General features: G+C 29.9%; 2 protein-coding genes across 6 annotated transcripts in view; one reads left to right on the top strand and one right to left on the bottom strand.

The window, feature by feature from the left end:
- Nucleotides 1-5,235: 5,235 nt before the first annotated feature.
- On the bottom strand, nt 5,236-17,070 carry Brd7-9 (Bromodomain containing 7/9). Of its 2 annotated transcripts, none has more exons than XM_074140293.1 (14): nt 16,871-17,070; nt 16,679-16,759; nt 14,028-14,389; nt 13,814-13,943; nt 13,379-13,626; nt 12,999-13,300; nt 12,813-12,927; nt 10,594-10,780; nt 10,371-10,506; nt 10,152-10,290; nt 8,733-8,901; nt 8,470-8,649; nt 8,210-8,373; nt 5,236-6,463 (listed from the first exon to the last, which is right to left on the bottom strand). In XM_074140293.1, coding segments are annotated over exons 1-14 (2,388 nt in total). In that variant the 5' UTR covers nt 16,872-17,070; the 3' UTR covers nt 5,236-6,289. The 2 variants fall into 2 exon arrangements, with proteins under 2 accessions (XP_073996394.1, XP_073996393.1); XM_074140292.1 differs by having other exon boundaries at nt 13,814-13,946; nt 16,871-17,011.
- Liprin-beta (liprin-beta 1) overlaps nt 16,225-23,563 on the top strand; it is a 183,757-nt gene continuing 176,418 nt past the window's right edge. The window contains exons 1-2 of one of the 4 annotated variants that reach the window (XM_074140289.1): nt 16,225-16,336; nt 18,466-18,580. In XM_074140289.1, the coding sequence (XP_073996390.1) occupies nt 18,562-18,580 (19 nt within the window). In that variant the 5' untranslated portion in view covers nt 16,225-16,336; nt 18,466-18,561. Of the gene's footprint in view, nt 16,337-17,385; nt 17,570-18,465; nt 18,581-20,564; nt 20,706-23,563 lie in introns of those variants that run through there. The other 3 variants (XM_074140287.1, XM_074140288.1, XM_074140291.1) reach the window with 3 other exon arrangements.

The raw sequence follows: 23,563 nt of genomic DNA on the forward strand, positions 1-23,563 counted from the left end.
AAAAGCGGCTATATATTATTTAATTTACTTAGAGCTACATTTATTGAAAAAGAGTAAGGGCATACAATTTTACTGTTTTCCTATCATCTTAGGGCTTTAATTAGTACAAGTGGTCAAGTATTTGACTAATATTGTGAATTATTTACTCATAAACAATGGTGTGCAGAGAGACTTTTGATAGGATACTCAAAAAGTTTAATTTGAATATTTTTTTTTGTTTCTCCCATATCATATTCTCTATTGCTGCACATTCACATTCTTATATACAGTTAACAAATTAATTAATAGACAACGATGTGGCACAAATATCAGTTGAAATTTTTATCTAAACAGTGTCATATTTCAACAGAAAATAGCTCAACAATAACTAAAATCTGATTTATCATATCCTTACTGTGCAACTATTCGAGTTTGTTAATAGTAGTATATTTACCTTAAAAAAATTTATTGATAGAAACAAACTGAACTATTATATTGAAAGAATTTCACTAAAAACTGGATATCTAAAGAATTAAGACGCAAAAGATAACTGAGGCTAAGTTCTAAAGTCAAAATCATTAAAATTAAAAGTATAGTAAAAAATAAATGCCATATTATAATTTATTTTGAAATGTTTTATATAAATAAAATTAAATGCAAACTAATCTTTTACTTATTTCATAATAAAATAACATGTTTAATTCACATAGTAAAAAAATGTAAAAAAGATATTTTTTTAAAACAACAATTATTGCATTTTGTTGGTTATAAAACAATAATACATAATTTAAACCTAAAAAAGAAAAATAGTTTGAAAGAAATCCGTCAAAAGCGCCACTTATCAGAAAAGAAAAAAATAAATTAGTTCTAAAACAATCCATCAGAGAGCACAAAATATCAAAAAAGTTGAAAATAGAAATTAGTTTTTTAAAAATCCATTAGAGAGCGCCACTTAGCAGGCAGGTCAAAGCTGCAGTTTTTAAAATAACCACTAGATAGCACTGCTGTAACTTTCTACATATACGTCAACACAAGCAAATTCTCTTCAGTACGACTTGAGTTTCCAAGGGGGGAATATCGCTCTGCCGCTCGTCACTTCAAATATTTTATCTATTTTAACATAATCCTCACTCCCATAAAGTGTGTTTAATGGTGGAAGAGATGTTGTCACTTCGAAGATCAGAAGACTAATATTCTCTAGTCCAACAGTTAGTTACCTCTCTCCTATAAGAATTACGAATCTATGGGTGAATAGTGGAAGAGATGTCGCTTCGAAGAACCGGAAGGCGAAACATTTTTAACTTTTTTGATATTTTACGTTCTAAGACGGATTCTTTAGAACCAATTTTTTTACTTTTTAACAATTGTTTACTTTGTTTTTTATTCAAATGTCTTCCTTTTTTTGTTTTCAATTTGAAATGTTTTATTAGCATTTCATCTTGCATTTTATTAATTCAACTGTCTATCTAACTTCTTTCCAATAGTAGAATTTAAATACTAACATCTTATTCGCCCCGCCCTCCCACCCTGCAAACTTCATTCACATATATATCCTAGATGTACTTTTGCACACTCGACAAGGAAGATTCATTTTTTGCATTATTCTCAACAAAAAAAAATTATTTCAGCTCACTTCCGGTATCATTAATTAACCCTTACCCAATGCAATTTAACTGCCATAATGCCTTTTTAAAAAAACACACACAGAAAGAGTAATTAAAAGAAACAAAGAAAATTATTAACTAATCAACTTTAGTTTATGGTGCCTCTCTCAGGAAGCGGTACAATCACTGTTTATGCTAGCATTTTTCAAAAACCATTCACCTTTTAACTCATTTTCCTTCCTATTAATGATGAATACAATATTTTTTTGTTTTGTTTATCTTTTATTATTATTTCAACTTTGTTAATTAATTATTTTTAAGGCATTTGAGCTTCTTTAATGTATTTTAGTCGTTTTTAACTTAAACTTTTTTCAACTTTTGAGAATTTTATTTGCAATTCTCAATTTCTTTTTAATGAGGAAAATAAGATTCCTTTTTTAAATTTATAAGTTTCTCTTTATTTAGCTTAATTTTTATTTCACATGAAAGCATCTTTTAAATAAAATTTCTTACATTTACAACTTTTCAGTATGTTTTTTTCCGAATTTTATGATTTTGTTACGTTATTTAATAAATATAATTCGAAAATACTAGGTTTTTGTGAAAATAGATGAGTAAATAAACCTATCTGAATTAATAGTAATTAACTTTATTCCATTACCAACTATAAACATAAACCATTTTTATAATAAAATAAATAGAATTAATTTCTTTATTATTTAATATGTAATTAAAATAACGTTTTGAAACTGTTTCTATTAGAGCATTATTGCACGTTACATTACAATTGCATAAGAGACAGAAAAGTACAAAAACTTTTTTAATTCTTTAATATTAAAATATTTATATTTATATATTCTACTTAAGTTTTTGTTATTTGTATAGAAAGTAATGCAATTTATAACTAATAATGATTATAAAACATCGAGTACATTGCAATCGTTCAGTAAAATGTATAAATTACAAAACATTTTTTGTTAACTGAATGGAAAGCTCCATGGTTAATAGTTGCGAAGTTGCTGCAGCTTTTTGAAAATTAAACATATATTGATTTTAATTATGTTTACTCAACAAATAAATAGAAGGAAAATGTTAAATAATTTAACAATACAATTACAAAAACAACACACGTCAAATACAACTGACGTATATGAAAAAATTGAAAAAACGGTATGTCAAAATATACTCACTAAACTATAACATTCCTTGAGAAAAGCTTAGTTTAACTAGCATTTTATTAAAATTCTAGTTTCTTTGATCTTGGCAGAAGACAAGTTTCTTAGTTTGGGAATTAGTGATTCAGAAAAAGAAAAACTTGAATAGTTTTACCAGTAATTCCATATATTCTCTTTCTAACATTGTATATCTATTCCAAGCGTACATCATACAAACTAGGCCAGTTAATATTGGAAGTTATGGTTCAGAAAAAGTGAAAAAAATAGAAAAACTATGTAGTTTTACCAGTAAATTTTGTTTCAATTCTTTATTTCAACTTTCTAACATTGTACATCTATGCCAGGCGAACATAATACAAAGTAGGAGGGCTTGATTCGAAAGTAGAGATTCAGAAAAACTGGAATACGTAAAAAACTTACAATAGTTCTTTAGGAAATTGTTATTTTCTCTTTCTTACATTGCTTCTATACCTGGATTACAATTTACAGATGAGATCGTGAAGTATTGGATCTAGATGTCCAGAAAAAAGGAAAAAAAAGTATAACCTTACATAATTTTACTAGAAATTCCTTTGTTATCTTGCGTTCTATTTTTATGCCTGGGCTAAATAATACACATTAGACCGAATAGAATTAGAGGCAGTTTTACAGGAAGAAATGAAAAATCTTCACTACTTTTGTTAGAAAAACCTTATTTTCTCTTTCTGACATTGTACTTGCCAGGCGTAACTTTATTCGATTTCATTGTTTTGGATTTAGGAATTCAGAAAGAAGGGAATAAATAGAAAAACTTAAGTTTTACTGGAAATTTCTTCAATTATCTATCTAATATTGTATTATATTCTAAACATACGAGTATATTATAGTAGTATATTATACTCAACTTGGTCGGCTAGTTTTTAAAGTAGTTTCAGAAAAAAGATGAAAAATAGAAAAAGTTCAATAGTTTTACTAGAAATTCTTGATTTTCTCTTTCTAACATTCTATCTATGGCAGGCGTACGTAGAGCTCTCTTAATTAGGCCAGAATTCCTACTTTTTCCACTATTTTTAAGCTTATATAATGAATTAAGTACGTCATATGCTGTCACGCAAGTAAATGGTTATTTCAGATTATAAATAAAGTTTTTTAAAAAATCCAAAATTATGTTTCTTTTTTAGTAGATAATGCAGTTCAGGTTGTCTATAGTGAGTGACCTCTCTGACCCAAAGAAATCAAATATCAAATTTGTATTTAGTGATGAAAAGTTGTGGTGATTTTTAGGGAGAAAAAAAATATGTACATATAAATTATATTTATAATTTTCATAATATTTACATAAATAATTTATTTGTTGTACAAGATTCTAACGAAAACAATGTAATTAAACAATATAATTAAACAATATAATTTTAAATAAAAGTATAGACCTTTTCTTTTTACTTATTATGCTGTGCAGTAAATATTTATTTTTTCATTTCGAGTAAGATAATTAATTGTGAGAATTTTGTGTTAAAAAGTAAATTAAAGTAATTTCTTATTTTTTTTCAGGAGGGCTTTACGTCCAACTACCAATTAGGTGTCATGGGCGGAGGCGACTAGCAAACATACATTACTGTAAATTTCTTTTATTAACCTTTAAATAAAATCCAAGGCCTAAAGACCGGGAATCGAACCCAGTACCACAATACATATTAGCTTCGCAGGTCTCGCCTCTAACCGCTCGGCTACCGTGGGCCTGAGATTTTTGTGTATCACGGCAAATTACTTTTTCTCAATTCTAGTAGGAGTTGGATTTTCTTCTATCGTCATAGTTTGCTTCATCATATCCTTTGGTTCCCAACAAGCCAGCCATCGATTGAAGGTAAGCGAAAAATGATTCGATAATTATTATAAAATTACCGAATAGCTATTAAAATGTGCAAGTGTTTTGGGACAACTATAAGAATGAAAAGTTAGTAAAAGAATTTTATAATCATTTCTCTTTTTTACCAATAAAAATAAATTTCGATATAAAAATCAGAATCTCTACCCTGCCATATCTGAATCTGACTCCAAAAAAATCTTGGAGAAACTTGCTTAATGATTCTACCGATAATGAACATAAAATAAATTTTCATGGATTGTTTTTAAAAATTAAATCAGTTACGTCCCTGGTTTGCTTTGAGGCTCAGTGTTAAAGGTCATTATCAATCCTGAGCATACCCAAAATAGTTTTAATTTAAAAAAAAAAAAAAAGTCTTAAGTTTCTTAAGAGTCTTTTATTGTATTATAATACAAGATTCAAATAAGGCTCTTCATCGAATATATGAAGCCCTAAATTTCACAAACTATACTGAAGTCTTGCATCTTTTTCAGCCTCCTGTTAGCAGGCTAAAAGAAAGTTTTTTATTGTTCAGATTAAAACTGCTTCAAAACATTGACACTATAGAATATGCCCTGCAGAGGATGAACTTCATAAAGCTATTTAATACATCACGCAGTCTTTTTGAAAATAATGACGCTCTAATACTAATGTTTTGTTTGTAAAAAAAGTTGAATAAAATTGAGAGTAATTAGGGCTTTTTAGTCTTCTTAGTAAAATAACCAATTTACTAATATGAAAATATTAGTTTTCAATTATGTAATAGTAATGGTAAATTTAATTAGTAAAGCTTAAAATGACAGATAATAAATATGTGCTTTTGAGTTTATAGTAAAAATTGCTACTTCACTGCAAAATGGAATAGTATTTATGTTACGGATTCGTGAATAACCGAGTAAATTCCTTGATTTATTACATCTACGGCTTTTATTTAAAACAGTGTTTTTATTATTTTAATTTTTTTTTCAAACATAATTTACTTAGAGAAGAAACACTGGATAAATACAAAATTTATAACCGCTGGTTTCCGGTGATACTGGGTGTGTCGTGGATGTAGTGTGTGACCAAAACTTTAAAATAAAATACAGTATCACTAAAAAAGAAACCAATTGCCTGAAATGGTACGGGAAAAAAGGCAGTGAGTACAATTTACATATTTTTACCAAACAAATCTACTAGAAGATATTTTTATATATTGAAATTGCAACACAGTAATATGTGAAAGAAGTTTTCCTTGTTTATAATACATTTAATTAACTGAGATTTTATTGAAAGAAGCAAATATATTTTTCAAAGAATAGTTTCTGAATTATAAATTCAGTTCAATGTATTCAAACCTCACAGAGGAGCAACTATAGATATTCTCAAATTACTATTATTAAATTTTCTAAGGTAAAAGATTCATTTCAAATTTTATATTCTACATAACTTAGTGCTAAATGTCTTCGTCTAAAATTCAATTAATTACTTTTCTTTTAAAAGTTCTCTTTAAAAAAAAGTTTATTACATCAATAACATCATTAAAGTAATTTTACTTTTTAAAAGGACCCCCCATAAAAATGGTATTGATTGAGTTTAACAAAGTAGAAATAATATATCTACACCACACCAAGTCGTGAACTTATTTTAGTGTGGAACAAAATTACATACTGCGTACTTTTATACACAAAAGGGCGCAATTTAGTGTTTTACGGCTCACTTAGCATTTCTTCAATAGTTTTATCATCATGTAGTGGGAAGTTGGACAAAGCTGTGTCACTTTCTAGTAGTTCTCTTAACTCAGACTCCAGATCCAGCTGGCCAACCACAGGACATGTCCCATCTCCTCCGGAGCTATCACCATCCAGTGCAACCACACCTCCCTAAAGAAGAGGATATTCCTTTAGTATATCAGGTAATGTTAAAATCTGAAACTTTACAGCGAACTTAATTATTTTAACGAAGATCCTATTTAGTGCATTGCTACACTAAATTTAATTATGGATAAAAGTCCAAAACCGGAGTTACGAATGTATATTACAATAATTTTTAGTCTTCTACACAACACAGATTGCCCTTCAAAAAATGATAACCTTGAAAACCCCCTCAAATAAAGATCACTTAACGATAAACCTTAATGTCTCATATGTAACCTATAAATAAAGATGTTTTATGAAAAACATTTCTACAATATAAAATTCATTTCATCAATCCCATAATGAGAACTAAACACGCAATAAAAAAATGTTCACTTTAATTACATAAAGTCTGGAAAGTTTATAAATTTTGTTTTCGATAGTGTTACCTATGATTGTTTTGTTTAACTTTGAATGTACACACTTGCATTAGGATCTATTTAGTTTATTTGAATTTTGTTTGTTTGTTTTTTGTTCGTTTGAGAAACTTTATTTAATTATGCGGTGTTCTTTGTAAATAATGTAAGAAATTTACAAGAGATAAAGAAATTGTTTTCCCTTCTAAAATCCAAGTATTATTAGAGTTTTAGTTTTTTGGAAATTGTACGCCCTTCTATACTTTTAAACATAGGATGGAAGATTTGCGAGGAATCGGTCAAATAAAACAACTCGCCTTTTTGCCAACGTTTCGACAAATATATTGTTGTCCTCTTCAGGGCCTGGATATTACAAATTTACAGAGTCAGTAACATAGAGAATCAGTAATACAAAAATAAACAGTGAAATACAATAAATTCTTTATAATTATTGAAACTTACGTGGCTATGCGGATTGTTTGAGTTATAGAAACTAAGAGCCAGAACCGGAGAAGCAGGTATATATATATATATACAGATGTAGCGGGACTTACAGGGGAATCTATATCTGCATATATATACCTGTATATATCTATATCTGTTACATCTGTATATATATACCTGCTTCTCCCGTTCTGGCTCTTAATTTCTGTAACTCAACCAACCCGCATAGCCACGTAAGTTTCAATAATTATCAACAATTTATTGTATTTCACTGTTTATTTTTGTATTACTGATTGATTCTCTATTTTACTGACTCTGTAAATTGTTTTGTATTTGTAATATCCAGGCCCTGAAGAGGACAATATATTTGTGGAAACGTTGGCAAAAAGACGAGTTGTTTTATTTGACCGATTCCTCGCAAATCTTCCATCCTAAGTTTAACAATTTACGGTCACGAAACCTATATATATTCATACTTTTAAACAAAGATACAACAGTAACTTCGAACTAAGTTTATACAAAACTTTTTATTATATTTGAAAAATGTATTTAAGCGGGGTTCTTAAAAAAGAACAATTTCTTTATCTCTTGTAAATTTCTGTTTGTTTATTTAACACTATTTACAAAGAACATCGCATAATTAAAGTTTCTTAAAAAAGGGTCAACTTTTAATATCGTTTTAGTGTATTGAACTTATAAAATATTTGTAAGGGTACTACGTTTTTCAAATATTTTAAGTTAGATTAATATAATTTCACTAAAAGTGCGACTGTACTGAAAAATAATTTATACACCTTGAAATAAATAATTTCATAATTGAAAAAAATGTGGATGTGAACACCAGATATATAGTTTTAAGTGCAAAACTCACAACTAAAATATTAATTCAAATGAAATTATTTCCACTTCTTACCGTGACAGGATTAGTCAAAGGAGATGTTGTGTTCGTAGCGGTAGAAACAGATACTGGAGGTTCGCTCACCACGCCCATTGCCTTGCGTATCGCAGGCACTGCAATTATTGCACCAGGCGGCACTTGCTTTGCAAGTTCTGTTAAACTTTCCGTGATTTTCTCAGCTGAAAAAAAAAAAAAAACCATTAAGCTCAAAGTATTATGTACAAAGCTTATTTAAAGTTTAATTACTTTCTACGACTATTATTAAATAGTCGTACCAAGGTTGAGTTCAGTGTCTGACGGCTGAAGAATGTGACTTAGATGAGGTGGCGGAGGTGCAGATAATCTATCACTTTGCACTTGCTGCAGTTTCTCTAGAAGAACTGAAGTTTGTTCCAATTTTTCTTGCACACAACTCTGTTGCCTAGTTTGGGTTTGATCGTCATTTAATGTTCCCTCTGAAATGTAAAATAATTATTTAAAATTAAAATACAGTTAAATTATTTTGTGAATATGTAAAAATATTTATCAGATTACTAACCAAATTCATTAAGAAAAGATATGTCAATGCCTAGATCAGATAATGACTTCAGTTGAGCTAATTCCATTTTTCCCAATTGAGAGTCCGTCTTTTTCTGGGAGTGATCGGTTAAATTCTGAATATTCACCTCGTCACTGTTCGGTACGCGACCTTCCATAAGTTCACGAACCTAGGCAAAAAAGGTTTTACTATTAAAAAAATATGATTGTGTACGCAGTGCTGGATAATATCGTTGATTTTATTCATCGTTTCTGGCCGGTTATGGATTTTTATCCACGATCAGAGTCCACGAGTTTTTTAATGGATCTTTGAGTACAGTTTAAATAAACAGAAATTTAAAAAATGAAGAAATAATGTTTCCAATAATAATTTCAGTAATTATTTTTTATTTTTGCTAAGTTTTAGATCAAGGAACTAGGTCATCTTCAGGGCTTATGCTACTGATAGTAATAATATTTGTTTACACTGTTATACGATGTATGTAAGGTTGGTGCCTCTACTGTCCTGACTGTTTATGTGCCCCAATACAACTTTTAAGAATTTGTTTGCTCCCTAAGAGTACTTCTGTTTACGTATGTACACAGAAACTCAAATTTAAATTTAAATAAATTGGAACTGCCCTAGAAATATTTGAATAAATTATTTCATAAGCTTGGGGATTGTTTGCTTTACATGTGTCGAAGAAATAATTAAAAAAAAAAATTATTGGTATTCAAAGTTTTTAGAATTAAGTATTATTATTATTAATCTTTACCGTACAAAAGTTAAATTTTTTTACAAGAGTTTGTCACTATTATCTAGATTATAATAACGAATTAAGTATTAAACAAGAATTAAGTAATAAAAACTGATTAAAAGAAACTGATAATATAAGCTGTACATTAAGAAATATTATTTATTTATAAGTAGAATTTAATAAAGAAATTATTAATAGAGGGGAGACATCTAGTTTTCATTTAATATACAAAGATGTAAACTTAAATTTTAAAGAAAAGTCATAGATTATGCTCTGTAGTAAGAATGGTATAAAATTTATGCTATTGTTATACAGGGCTAATCTAAATTTTAAACTTGTACTATGCGGTAAAAAGAAGAGAAAACATAGCTGGCTATATTCCCTTTGTAACTTTAAACAAGTGGAGAACACTTATCATTCACTTCGTTGGTGAATGTCCCGTCTACAACGCCTTTAAATATCAATGCTTCCAAAATTAACGCCTTAATTATCAGGAATTTCTTTCTTTACATAAACAGTAAAAACCGGCAGGCATTGTGTAAATTTGTTATTATCGCAGGTGGTTTATGATTGGTGAATTTAATTATTTGTAGATTAATAATTATGCTAATAGCTAATCATGTATAATCAAATTGAATTAACTATACTTGAAAGTATATATTATTATTCTATAGAAAAATTACCTTTTCTTCTTCTTCACGGAAACGCCTCTGCTCGTCTATTATCGCCTTTGATTTACGATGTTCGCCAGCTGTTAGTAGATCAAGCAGGTTATCTACCATTGTCAGTGTGTAATCACAATCCTTAGCAAAGTTCAATACACTGAAATAATTAGTAACGATTAAAACAATATTAATTAATAATCTATTAACAAAAATATATACACTAATTCCATTGCTTACCTTTCAGCGTACAAAGTAGCGTTTTCATCTCCGTAGGTTTCATAAAGTAAATCTGATTCCTCTTTTGAAAGATTTGCAAAAGTTGAATCATAAGAAGGAGCATATGATCCAAATGCCCCATAATTTAATGGTTTAACTTAATAAAATAAAATGAAAAAAAAAAATTAGTAATTCATTTATCTTAATAATAGTGGTACCAAATTCCACTATGTCCCATTCTTACCTGTTTTAGCAATATTTCTTCGATCTTCTCTAAACCCATGCAACTGTCCAGTACCGTGAGTTAGCCTTCCAATCAGCTGTCCAATCGTTACTGGCTTTAATCTTGGTTTTTCTGGATCTATTCCATCTCCGGCTACAAATATTGCTAAAGACGTACTGCCGTCCTGCTGTTGCCTCAAGAAACCCATCTAAAATATAATTTGTTAGTTTACCAATCGCTTCGTCTTGAGGATACAGTTAATATAAAACATGTATCTTGGGAATACATTAAATAACTGAACATCAAAGATTGAATTACTGGACAAAAACCAACATAGAAATTGATATTTATGTTATTAAATTTTGTTGTTGCAAATTAAGAATCTACACGATGAAGGATCTAGAACGGGAAATTATTCTTCATTCAATGCAATCGCCCAACCTTTCACAACAGGTTAGCATTTGATTTGATTCTAGATAGCCATCAGCGAGTTAAAAACGTCGGTAAAAAAACTAGAAGAGTTCAATAAATTATATAAATGAAATTTGGCAGTTTTCCAATCGTTGGGGGAAAATATTTTTCTCGAAATTTATCAGATCTGTATTATAGCAAACAAATTACAGTTATAAAGGAGGATTTGAACTATATTATAAAGAAAAAAAAATTATCTTTTATAGAAAAAAAAAAGAGAAAAAAAATTGTCAAAGTTGGGTGATTTTCAACATTACGCTTTTTCGTGCAGTTTTTGACGATCAACCTTTATACAACTGTCCAACCTGACAGTTTTAATTACTGCACTTAATGATGAATATGTTGATTAATTAAACAGAATGTATATTTTTTTTCGAAAACAATCCCTGAACTTTTTTAGTTTTTTAATGTATCTTATTGAAAGTCAATAAGCCTACTTTCAATTCCAACTCCAATGACAATTTGAAGGGAACATAATAACTGCAGAAAACACCTAATTGGAAAAGTTAATAAAGCAAAGTTAGGGTTAAATTCTGTCTGGCACGAATTGATTGAAAATAAAAGTGTATCATTTGCTTCTAAAAGTCGGATATTCAATAGTGTTAGTCGATCTGTCCTGTGCTGGGGGGCACAGATTTGGAGGGGAACGGAATATGTCGAAGTCGAAAAACTATACGAGGTTCTTCTTGAAAAAACTCTTCAGGTTGCCCAATTACACACCAACAGCCTTCTTGCACTTAGAGACAGGAATACTGCCCCTGTTTTTGTTTACATTAAAACTGCACCACAACTATATTATTAAAATCATGAACCTTTCGGAAGATAGTCTCCCTAGGAAACTGGCGGTACAAGTGATTAAGCAGGACTTATCGTAGTTTAACGATATTAAAAAAGTAATGAAAAGTCTAAATATGGAAACTGTTCTGTCACTTAGTAATGTTTCTGAGTGGGATGGTATATTCCGGAATATTCGAACACGTTTAGAGGCACGGTTCCAAAACAAATTCGTTGAGATGTAACTGACAATGAATGTTATAGTCATTATAGAGTGCTTGAATTCAATTTGGAGGATGGTCATTACCTGACCAGTAATATGTCCTTAGACCATCTGAGATGGATCATTAAAGTAAGAAGTGGTACATTAAAATTAAGCAACTGTCCATTTAAACATGAATTAGATGTGTGTCCAATGTGTAATATGGAGGTTGTGGAATATTTGCATCACTTTTTGATTGAATGTCCAGCGTATGGTGATCTAAGGCATAAATGCTATAAAAAATCTTATCTGTCTACTATAGAGATGGTTGGTTTGTTGAATGGAAAAGACTGGATGGCACTAGTCAATTATTGTAAATCTGCATATTTACGAAGAAATGTGAGTATTATATAGATGTCACATTTAGTTTTGAGATTCCAGTTTAAACCTATTGAATAAAACCAAGAAGAGAAATTATTACTCCAATCCAAATTATTGATTAAAATCCAATATCCTTTTTACAAACATCAGTCGAATATAGGATTACTTTCAGTAAATTTTGTTCTAAAACGGTAATGATGGTTTTTCGGGAACTGTTTGTGCTCTCACCAGGAGCTTCTTGCTTCTTATCAGATCCCTTGATCATTCCTAAACGATATACCAATGGAACGGTTCCCACATTTTTCGTTAAAGATGTTTACTAAGTGTACTGTACAGTATAGATTGAACACACAAAGTGGATCTAATATGTTTTTCAAAAAATTGGTATCTAAAAGGATGTAAAGTAACTAACATTTGTTTTGATTTTTTTAAGAGATAATTTCTCCGCACTGGCCAGAGCTGCTTTCTGAGCTTGTTCTAGAATCTGCTCTGGTGTCATATCATCTGGAATTGCTTCAAACTTGCTCCTATAACAGATAATACCTCTTCAGTTTACTCCTTTAATTGCAAAATAACCACATAATAAAACTTTACTAACTCAGGCATGAAATTAGCTGGCCTTTTCTTGTTTCCTTCTTCACCCTCTTGTTCTTCTTTAACTGTTGGACCTCCTTTTTCCTCAACACTGTTGTTTTCAATAACCGGGGCACTTCCAACAGAAAATCCTAACTGTTCATATGGTACACTGGCTAATGCTGGTACAGCAGGTAATGCTTGCTTTAACCTTTCAGGCGTTAATAACTTCAAACCACCGTGGAGTAACCGCTTGGCTGCTTTATAATAAATGGTATCGGGTTGGTTGTAAACCATTGCATTGTTGCACATTAATTTTAAGTCGTTCTGTTAAAAACCAAAAGTCTCTATCAGTACACATTGACTGGATTAATTTCAAAATAACTTACGAGCTTAGAAACCTACAATATAAGACGTAAGGTTTGGATAAGCGTTATCATCTATTTTCTGCTTCATAGTAGAGAAATCCATTGGTCGAGAAATAGTTAAAGAATATCCTGGAGCAATTTGATCAGTTACTGGCCATGCAAAAAACTGTTGAGGATCTTTCTTTTCAAGTTGGACTTGCAAATAATCTAATGTCTTTTGCAAAGGCGTACGACTAGCCTTCTGTCGCGACAACTGCACACAAAGTCGAGGTTCACGTGGGCTACCTAATCACAGATCATTCAAAATAAATAAATGTGTAATCTTATAATGAATAACTACAGAAAAGAAAGGAAAAACTATTATTTGTAGGAGGTGAAAGAGGTGAACAACATGCAAACAAAGATTTGGATGGTAAAATCAAGTTATTGTTTCACTTCTTTTAGTTATATCTATGTGATTTGGCTTACTTACCTACAGATTCCATGAACTGATCATCGGTTGCCGGAAGTGGTTCCTTAGCAGCTACTTGTGGAGAGTCAACCATTGATTCTTCACCTATACTTACTCCATCTTGACTCGATTGATCTTCATACTTTTTCTTCTTCTCCAGCAAAAAAGCAAGTCATATTAATTGTTTGTGGAATGTGTTTGTATGAAATTTCATCAATATTCGTCTCAAAATTACCTTATGGTGATGCCTCCTTTTCTTGTCATGGTCTTTGTCCTTCTTCTTCTTCTTTTTTTTAGCTTTTTTATGAAATGATGAGGAAGCCGAATGACAAGACTCATCATCTAAACTAACTACAGGTATGGGAACAAGGCTTCCAACTGGCAAAGACCCGCTGGAAGCTGTGGTTGAAGTTGTGATAGCTGCAGAAGGAGGAGGTCCCGCTCCTGATTGTGAAGTACTATTACTCGAAGGAGCAGGAGAGTCAGGATGATGTTCTGGAGTCGATGAACTTCCTACTTTGAGTATAAGTTTCAAACCAGAACCTCGGTCAGTACCACCAACTAACCCGCCATTAGCATTTGTATTTGTTCTGAATTCTGAAATGGAATTAATTGTTAAATGAACGACAAAAAAAAAGGAAGAATTCAACTAAAAATAAGCTATATATAAATCCGATATCGAGAGGTTTTGAATAAAGTTTTAATTTATTAAGTTTAGATGGAAAAAGATGGATGCAAATTAATTTTATTTAAAGATACAAGGAGATATTTTTGATACTACAACAAAATTTAAGAGTTCCGTATGAATCATGTTAATAAAAAAATAAATAAATAAATAAAACGAGAGAAATAAAAATGGTTTGCATTGCATTACTGAGAAGTAGAACTAGACAATTTCCTAAAAAAACGAAAAATATTTCGTTTGAAATGAGTACAATATGTTCACCTAATTTGAAACAAATTTGGTATGTATTTAAAAACGTTAGGAAGATAAATTCAATTTATTACGTAATGGAGTAATCGCAAATTAGAAATTAGACTGGCTTACTAATAAAAAGGTAGAAAGGTTACATAATTCTGTTTTTGTTTTTTCTCAACAAATACGTTCAATATTTGGTAAACCGACATTTCGATCTAGAAAGAAAGGAAATTCTGAATTTAATTTACCAAAAGATGGAACATAGTCCTGAAGTTGAGCGAATGCCCCAAAATAACCGTCAGATAGAACAATAATGAACAATATCGCAGAAAATATCTCTGCAAATGTCTGTTAAGTGATTGTTTTATTCTCTTTCACAATTTCCTATGAATTTACAATTTAAAATGATAACGCAATACAAATAAGAAAATGTAAAGAAAGGACTTGAGATGTCAAAGGCAGGGACGTCGCCAGTTTCCAAGCTGAGACAGCTTTAACTTTTATAAAGAGAAAGAAGAAAGGTTACATTATAAATTTCTAAGCTGTTGTAACCCAAATTGACAATTTTTATTATTTGGAATTGTCGGGCCAAAACTAAAAATGAAGTTAGCAACATAAAATAATAATTACATCCTATGCATAATATAAACAACTGAAGAGAAGAAATAAAAAAGATGTTCTATACAATCTTAAAGATTAATTTGCATTAAAATCCTTGTTTTGGATGTTAATAACTTAAAATTACAAAAATTAAACTGAATTAAGTTAAGAATATAGATTAACATTTAAAACAAAAAAGTAGCAATTAAGGTGAAACGTCGGTTTAACAAACAATATAAACGCGGAAACATTACGATTTTTAAAAAATTTTAATTAACAAAACAGGGAAAGTCGGAAGTTTTTATATTTCATTTTACCCAACTAATTTAAATCTCATCTCAACATGCAGTGCAAATCAAAAAATTTAATACATGGGTAATTAAGTTTTTTCAAGGATTTTTGGACTATTATTTCTAGTTTTAATACTCTTTATTTATTTTAAAGGTCCTTGGTACGAAAACGTATTAATGAATTAATTTTTAGCACAAAAAATTACTGAGTTCAGTTATTTTAGTTTGCCACTATTGGACAATAGTTCATACAATAAAATGCAGAAACTCGAAATTTTGACTAACCAAATTAAAAGCCATTAAAATAAGCACACTGAAACAAAAAATAAACAACATTTGATTGGATATTGTAATGTAATATTTGAACTGTTGAGTCTGAAAGATAAGAAGCATGCCGCTAGGTTTTGTTTCTTAGCTTAGAGGCATTCATCAGTCTGTTGCAGGCTGAAAGGCAAATGAGGATTTAAACTACTAATTAGCTAAGAACGACAATGATGATAAGCACTGAGATGATTTGACTTTTGTGGCAGACAATTTTAAAAAACCGAGTTATTAGGCTAAAAAAGTTAGAGGTTATGTTCCATGACTTTCTGACATTTAACTTCATTTGTTTCATTAAACCTACCCAATTGCACTGATTATTTGGAAAATCAAAAAGAATAGCGCAACATTTCAGGCGCTAACCAGAAACTGAATATGCGAAACTTGAATGCGAAGTGGGAAAAGTGAAATATAGTAAGTACACTGTTATCATTCTTTTACGAAATTGACAATGCCAATCTATTTTTTTTTATCTGAACACTTTTTTAAAACTTAATAAATCCAGCAATATTACTCGCAAGTCGTTCGCGGCTATCCCTTATTTGAAAAAGTGGTGGGTTAAAATAAGTTATGAAAAACTCAAATCTCGAATTTTCTATAGTATTATTAGTATTGTTAATGAATTATGTTAAGAGATTACATTTTCTCTTAAGGGTTTATTCAAATCCCGTTTTAACTTTTCATTAAAATTATCCACAATAAAAGAAACAATCCTTATAAAATAACAATAAAAAAATAAAATGAAGTTTAGGGCACCTTCATATTTTTCTTTTTTATGGCGCTTGTGCTTCTTTCCTGAGCCAACTCCAAAAGCTACATTAGCAGGAGGCACATCCACTAAAAACGAAGAAGGAATAAAGATAAATGAACAACTTAGAAAGCTCAGTAAAAAAAATTAAAATTAAATGAAAAAACTAATCTCATTTAAAAAAAAAAGAAAAAAATTACTTCTAAAACACCGGTTCTGTTTTTATAATCTACGAATAAATAGACACTGAAATTAAAAGGACATTTCTATTTTATCACTTTCAGACTAGATTTCTTTTGATAATACTGTTACATTTTTCCCTTAAAGAAAACGTCAATAAATAAAAATGCATAAGCATAGTTAAAACAACCTAAATACACTTCTGGAACATAAACAAAGCATCTACTAATGCTACTTCCCTTAGCAGGATATTGTAAACACTAGTGCTCTCTGTGATTGGAGAGCAGAAGTATATTAGTTAGCTCTAAAAGCCGCTAGATCGCAAAAAGGTGCACTTTGTATGGTAAAAAAATGCTCTACACACGTCCTTTGAATTAGACGTAAGAAATTCATTTTTGTAGATAAAAAAATACATATATCTACTATTTTGGAAACTAAAATTAATTGCTATTTTTCAGATTTAACTAAGTTTTAAATTTGTATATTATCTCCCCAATCAACTGATCTTAAGCCACCTGTTGAGTTTGATTTTCACTAAGGGAATGTAAATTAGAAATTAGGAAGTTGTCAATTTATTTTTATTTGTCCCATTATTTTATTTTTGTTTTGTTTATTTCATTTTGTCTCTTCTTATACTCTTGTTAGGTTTTTAAAGTTTGTGTTTTATTGTTTGTGTTGTGTTTAGTTTACATTTACAGCAAATTTTTTATTAAAACATGGTAAGGTTATGATTATGTCACTGATAGTTTTGTTTATTAAAGTTCAGTTTCTTTTTCGTTAATTAAAAATTAAGAATCTCTAATTAAATTTTGGTTGTTTTATGTTTAATTACATTTAATTAACATAAATAATTTTAAAAAAGTATAACCTATATTACTTTTATGTATATGGTAATAGTAAACTTAAAAAAATATAAGAGGGCTAGAAACAGCATAAATCTGTTATCAGATATAGATTTCGGATTCTGTGCTTCCTCTGCAGTTTTTGTTTTCAACGTTTCTTGATATATTTACACATTGAGAAGCTAGTGGAAAAAAAGAGCTAATTAGAGAATTGTAAAATACTTAGTAGTAGGTTTATTTTTCTGCACTTAAATGAGTATTAGTGGTACACTTAAGTGTATGAAACTGATGACGGACTGATCATCATTTTAGAACTGAATTTCGGTCACAAGTTTTCGATTACAACTCGTGAAAAGCCATCTTAACCATTTCTTTTTGCGTTATGGATGAAAGAGGCCTTTTTTAAGGAACTACCCATGTTGGTTTACGGGCACTTTTTAGCTGTACTTATTCAGCTTCGATCAGAGATTCTATATTTACCAGAACCGGTCTTTCATGCAAGCTTGTTACCTACCACACTCATAATTTTAGTATTAACTAACTTTTTTTGGTCGTAAAGGCTACATTTTGGTAAATAATAATACCATGAGATGAATACAAATAATAAAACTTGAAAAACAAATTATTTTACACAACCCTTGTTTTTTAATTGTTCTGATGTTTAATGCATGCATAGTTTATTCTAAACATTGTATTTAAAACACCTCAATTTGAGTAAAATGTTGACCTTATAAGCAAGTATTTGTTGATAATTAGAAATGTTTATTCCGTAGGTGGTGAACGTGAAGTCAGTGCAAGACGACGACATTCCCTTGATTGACAGTCCTCAGACAGATGCCAGTAGACTACTTGAAGCTGCTCTTCAGCAGATGGATGGCATTATCTCAGGTCAGTTAAAACTTTTACTTTTAAAATTATCCTTGTTTAATGTTGTTGTGTTTTAAAGTAAGTTAATGATGGTCTAAGACTGGTTTGCCAAGGAATTTGGGGCCTCTCTAAGTTCTTACATTTTATTGCTCTTTTTGAAACAATGTTATATTTTGACAAGAAATGAAATTAGGCCAAGGGAAGTTATTTCATAAATAAATGTTTTTCAATTGGATTAATTATTTTATTCTTTGTTATAATAATCCTAAATGTAGCCATTAGGAGTAATGATAGAACCAGGCGAATCTAAGTGACAATGTTGGAAGCAGGGCAGTCTTTTAGAGTGGAGTATTGCAAAATTCGAAATGCGCAGAAATTTTGAATTAACCCATCAACAGCTTTTGATGTATTCATTACCACGCAAAAATTAATCTTGGTTGAAGAAGCCCATGCTATTAAAGCTATTCTCATACTAGATTCACTGCAAATATCAAGGCACTACTAAACCCCTATTAAAACATAATCTGAAGCTACTACGCGACGTTTTAGGTTGCAGTTACTTTTGAATAAGGCAGGGAATAAACTTATTTAGCTAATGAGGGTTCATTAAACATGAAGTCCCATTCTCCTAATATATGAGACTCTGAGGAACCATTATCAGCTGCAAGTGATGAAAGAACAATGGCAATGCTGCAGGAGGCAGACCTGTTGCCTTTGAATGTAGAACTGATTTTGAGGGATTAAATTGAATATGATTCCAGCTACATAAACAACGTTTTAAATCTTCTTTAATTTATAAGGCTTTCGTCTACAATGTGATATCTTGTTTTTGGAAGTACTTAAATGTTCATTCTATATTCTGAACATTTACGAATTGCCATTCAGACAGTTCCTTTCTCATGTTCACTGCTCGAAACCACAGGAATAGTTGCCGACATTCTTCCCTTAAAAGAACTTCTGAATGTACTCAGTAGTCTAGTAATTTACTTATCTACTGTTACTGCATATTCGTTTTGTTGCAAAATGCTTAATTATTAATAAGATAGTAAATATAACTGTTTGGACGTTAATTTCACGATATCGATGGATGATAACGTATCTGTGGCCTTAAACCCTCTTCGTTCCTTGCAATGGCACCTCATCGTCTAAAATGAAAGACGTTCTAACTTTTTACATGGTATTTTCATTAGGCATTGTTTTATCACCATTTACTTCTAACAGTTTGTTTTTTTTGCATTACTTTTTCACCATACAGTCAAATAGTTCTTAAAATATGGAAAAACACGAGGAACAGTCATTTGTAAATAATTAAGTTTTAAATAATAATAAAGGCAACAGAAGTTTGCTAATTTTTGGCAAGACATGCCTTCTTGGATTTAAGGTGGTCAAGTTCTTACACCTCGCATGGCCAGAAAATTTATAGTAATAATTAATTAAAAAATATCAAATTTGTAATTATTGATGAGAGAAAGTCGCGTGAGCGTTCAAATAGAATTCCTTAAACATGTACCTTTGGTGCATCATTTATCATCAACATCATCATTGTGACTATCATGACTATTAATAAAAAATACAAGCGTTTAGTATTAATTATCTCAGATTCAGAACATTGTTTTCAGTTGAAATATTTAACTTCAGAAAAAGGTAGTAATTCATTTTTTCAAATTAACTTTTAAAAAGCGATATGTTGGCAATTAATTTTTAAAGTTCAATTTATTTTGTACTGTACTTAGACAGCCATTATTTTGATGCCTACGTCACACCACTTTAACATTTAATATATATATGTATATACATATAAGATTTTTTTATTACTCATTAAATGAAATTTAATCTTGTTACATATTAATTATATATAATAATTTTTTACTTATCTTAGAGGTGAAATTGATGAACAAAAATAATAATAATAATAATTTAGGTCTGTAGTTCCTAGTCAAGTACTCCGTAGGAAAGTGGCGGCCATTACAATGTAAAAGTGAATTCTTAAAGAATACCGTGTTATGAAGTTTAAATTTGTTTCGTTGTTTCTAATTTGAGAAGATAATTAATGTTAATTAATTTGTGTTTTGAGATTTTTTCTTTATTGTGATCTAGAAGTGAATAAATTACATCATGTGAATAAAAAAAAAGAAAGTCAAAATGGGTGAGTAACTTATTGCTTTTTTGATAATTTAAATACAAATTATCTCTCTTAAAATTATTAAACAAAAAAGGGTTAATAATACTTTTTATTCTTTTTAAAAGTGTTGGTGTATCTTTTTAATTATTATTTTATTTTTAAATAATTCGAATCTGAAATTAATTTTACAATTTAAGGACAACGCTGAAATTTATATTGATATTAAAGGGTGTTAGGAATTGTAAATCCAACCAATCAAAGTGTATTTTAAACCTGTGCAAGGGTAGTGAAGGAAATGTTTTCATTTGATTCTTCGATTTCAATCCGAAGTGCATTTATTCAAGATGGGGTAGCGGGAATGTATTTTATAAGAACTACATTTAAATGACGACTTATCTTAGAAATTCAAATAAAAGTTAAAAACTATTGTATATTTTTCATTTTGTTCACTTTTCCAAACAAATTTGATTCAAACAATAGCTGTATTTAAGTTAAGATGTACCCGCTTATAATTCGGTTTTTGAAAATTTGGTAATAAATCAAAGGAAATCAAACACAATTTTTTTAATTGTTATATTTTTATTTAAATGAATAATCAATTTCGATTTTGTATTTATTTTCTCTCTTCCCTTATAAGAGGAAGTACAGAAATCTTTCAGTTTTTTTTTTTTTTTTTTTTTATTTGAAATTACATTTTAAGTTCCTCTTGAGTAGAAATTGGTCCAATAAGTTTGACTGACTGGAAGTATGTATCCAACGGCAGTAAATCTTTCAACGATCTAGTTTGAGTTTTGGATTAAGTAACACCACATTGGTGTATTAGTTATTCACAACTTTTATTATTATTATGTAGATCTATATTGCTTTTGTTTTAAACACTTTCCCAGAAAAACTAATTTAAAGATGTTTTGGGAGAAGGGTGAGAGCAGGCGTTCCACTAAAATGGCAGTTATTTAGTTTTTTGTACTTTTTATTTAAATTAACGTTCTGTACATGTAGTTCTAAGACTTTTGTAAATTTTAATTTATAATATAACAGATTCTGTAGATGATAAAAATTGGTTTTTAAGGTGAAGTTTTGTCGTACAGTAGCGCCTCTGACGGCCTCTAGCTAAACTTACTCTGGCACGACTGTCTAAAATTAAGCCAAAATTAGGCTTGTACATGCGGCCGGTAGTATATTAACGATTAAGAGTATACCTAAATAATTTATTTAAATTAGTTATCCTCTTTATAAATAAAAGTAAATGAGTAATTCAGTTTTAACTTAACCTGTGCTTTTCAATAATTTATTAATGAAGAGATGTACTCGTTTAAATCGGCATAAAATTGTTGAGTCAAGCAATTCTGCTTGATTATCTATACTTAGGTAATGTTTGTCAAACCAAATGTACCAATATTAGTATTTTTAAATTAAAGCGCGTCATCACTCTTATTACGACTAGCCAATAAACGCATGGAGCAATGGGTGCAGTTAACATTGCCTGCTCTCGGGCAGTGTTTTCTCTTTAACTTGTCTGTATTGATTTTTTTTTTTTTAAGTATATTTAAAAAAAAAAAAATGCTGAGGCTGGAAGCTTTACTTCTTGTTTTTCAATTGTTCCCTTATTTTATTAAAATTTTAAGAATTTTTGAACTTATAATTGAAATTATAAAAGTGAAAAAATGTTTTACGATTAAACTTGTATTAATTACAACATTTTATGTGATTTATATCACAGAATTGTTTCTTCTTTTTTTTGATTGGCTTGTGCGGGTATTTGTTTTCCATCATTTTTTATAAAAGAAATAAGAAAATTTGAGCAAGGCGCTATATGTTCCCTTTTGATTTCACTTTCTTTAGTGGTTTATTTGTTAAGTAAAGGAAATTTGATACGCATTTTAATGCGCAGTCTATGCCGAGGATTTTTTTAAAATAGTTAATATGAGAACTTAATAGTAAAATATGTTTGCTATCCGCATCCGCCCACGACACCTGAAAAATAAGCATTATTTTTACATTTTCTTTTCAAATCTAAGTTTAAGACACTTTGTAAGTGAATAGAACCATTAAAATAGTGGAAGATAAAGTCGTTAGTGTTTACACCAGATTTTTTTGGGTAGATAGTTTTGTAAATATAAAGATTTGTGATCATAGTCATTTGAGACCATACTATCAATCACATTTACTCAAAATGGCCTCTCTGCGGGGGTTGAAAATCTCTCCTAAAATATATGAAAAAAATAAATGTTTTCTAATAATATACTACAAAATATGTTATTGGAATGCAGAATATACTCTTTTATTTAGGTACTTCTTGCTCATTGTGTCCACTTTCTATTTTTTTCTCTGATTGTTGAGTTCATTAATAAATTACTAATATCACTTGTTGATACTAGTCAATATTGGATGATCATTTGCTTGGTCGGTAGCCAAGAAATCCCTTTTATACTCCACCCTGTACCCATAATACCCAAGAGATATTCTCTTTGTTGGAACTAAAGTAGTTTAGAAGACTTGAGAGAGTAGATGGTTGTGTACGCCTATAGGGGACTACGTACCATCGCCAGCAACAGATGAGAAGGTTGGCCCTCCTCCACCCCCGTAGAGTAGCGGGCAGTAAGAGAAGCGCTTGTACTCTACTATCTTGGGAAGCCTGCCGCCCCCTTTTTAGGGGCAGTAGCTGGAGGTGGAGGTTGTTAACTCCAACTCGCTACCAACCCCTTTTTCAGTGTAGCCGACAATCTCGTGTTGTGTACATCACATTATATATGTTTATACATATATAATATTTACAACACTTGATACGTGTGTGGGATTTAGGATTATTTACAATTTTTTTTTTTGCTAACTCACTCATTCAGTAAGTGTTTTAAGTGATGTTTCAACTCAGTAAACAACAC

This window comes from Rhodnius prolixus, unplaced genomic scaffold, assembly GCF_049639745.1.
Source record: "Rhodnius prolixus isolate KJV_2025 unplaced genomic scaffold, Rpr scaffold_6, whole genome shotgun sequence".
Classification (NCBI taxonomy): domain Eukaryota; kingdom Metazoa; phylum Arthropoda; class Insecta; order Hemiptera; family Reduviidae; genus Rhodnius; species Rhodnius prolixus.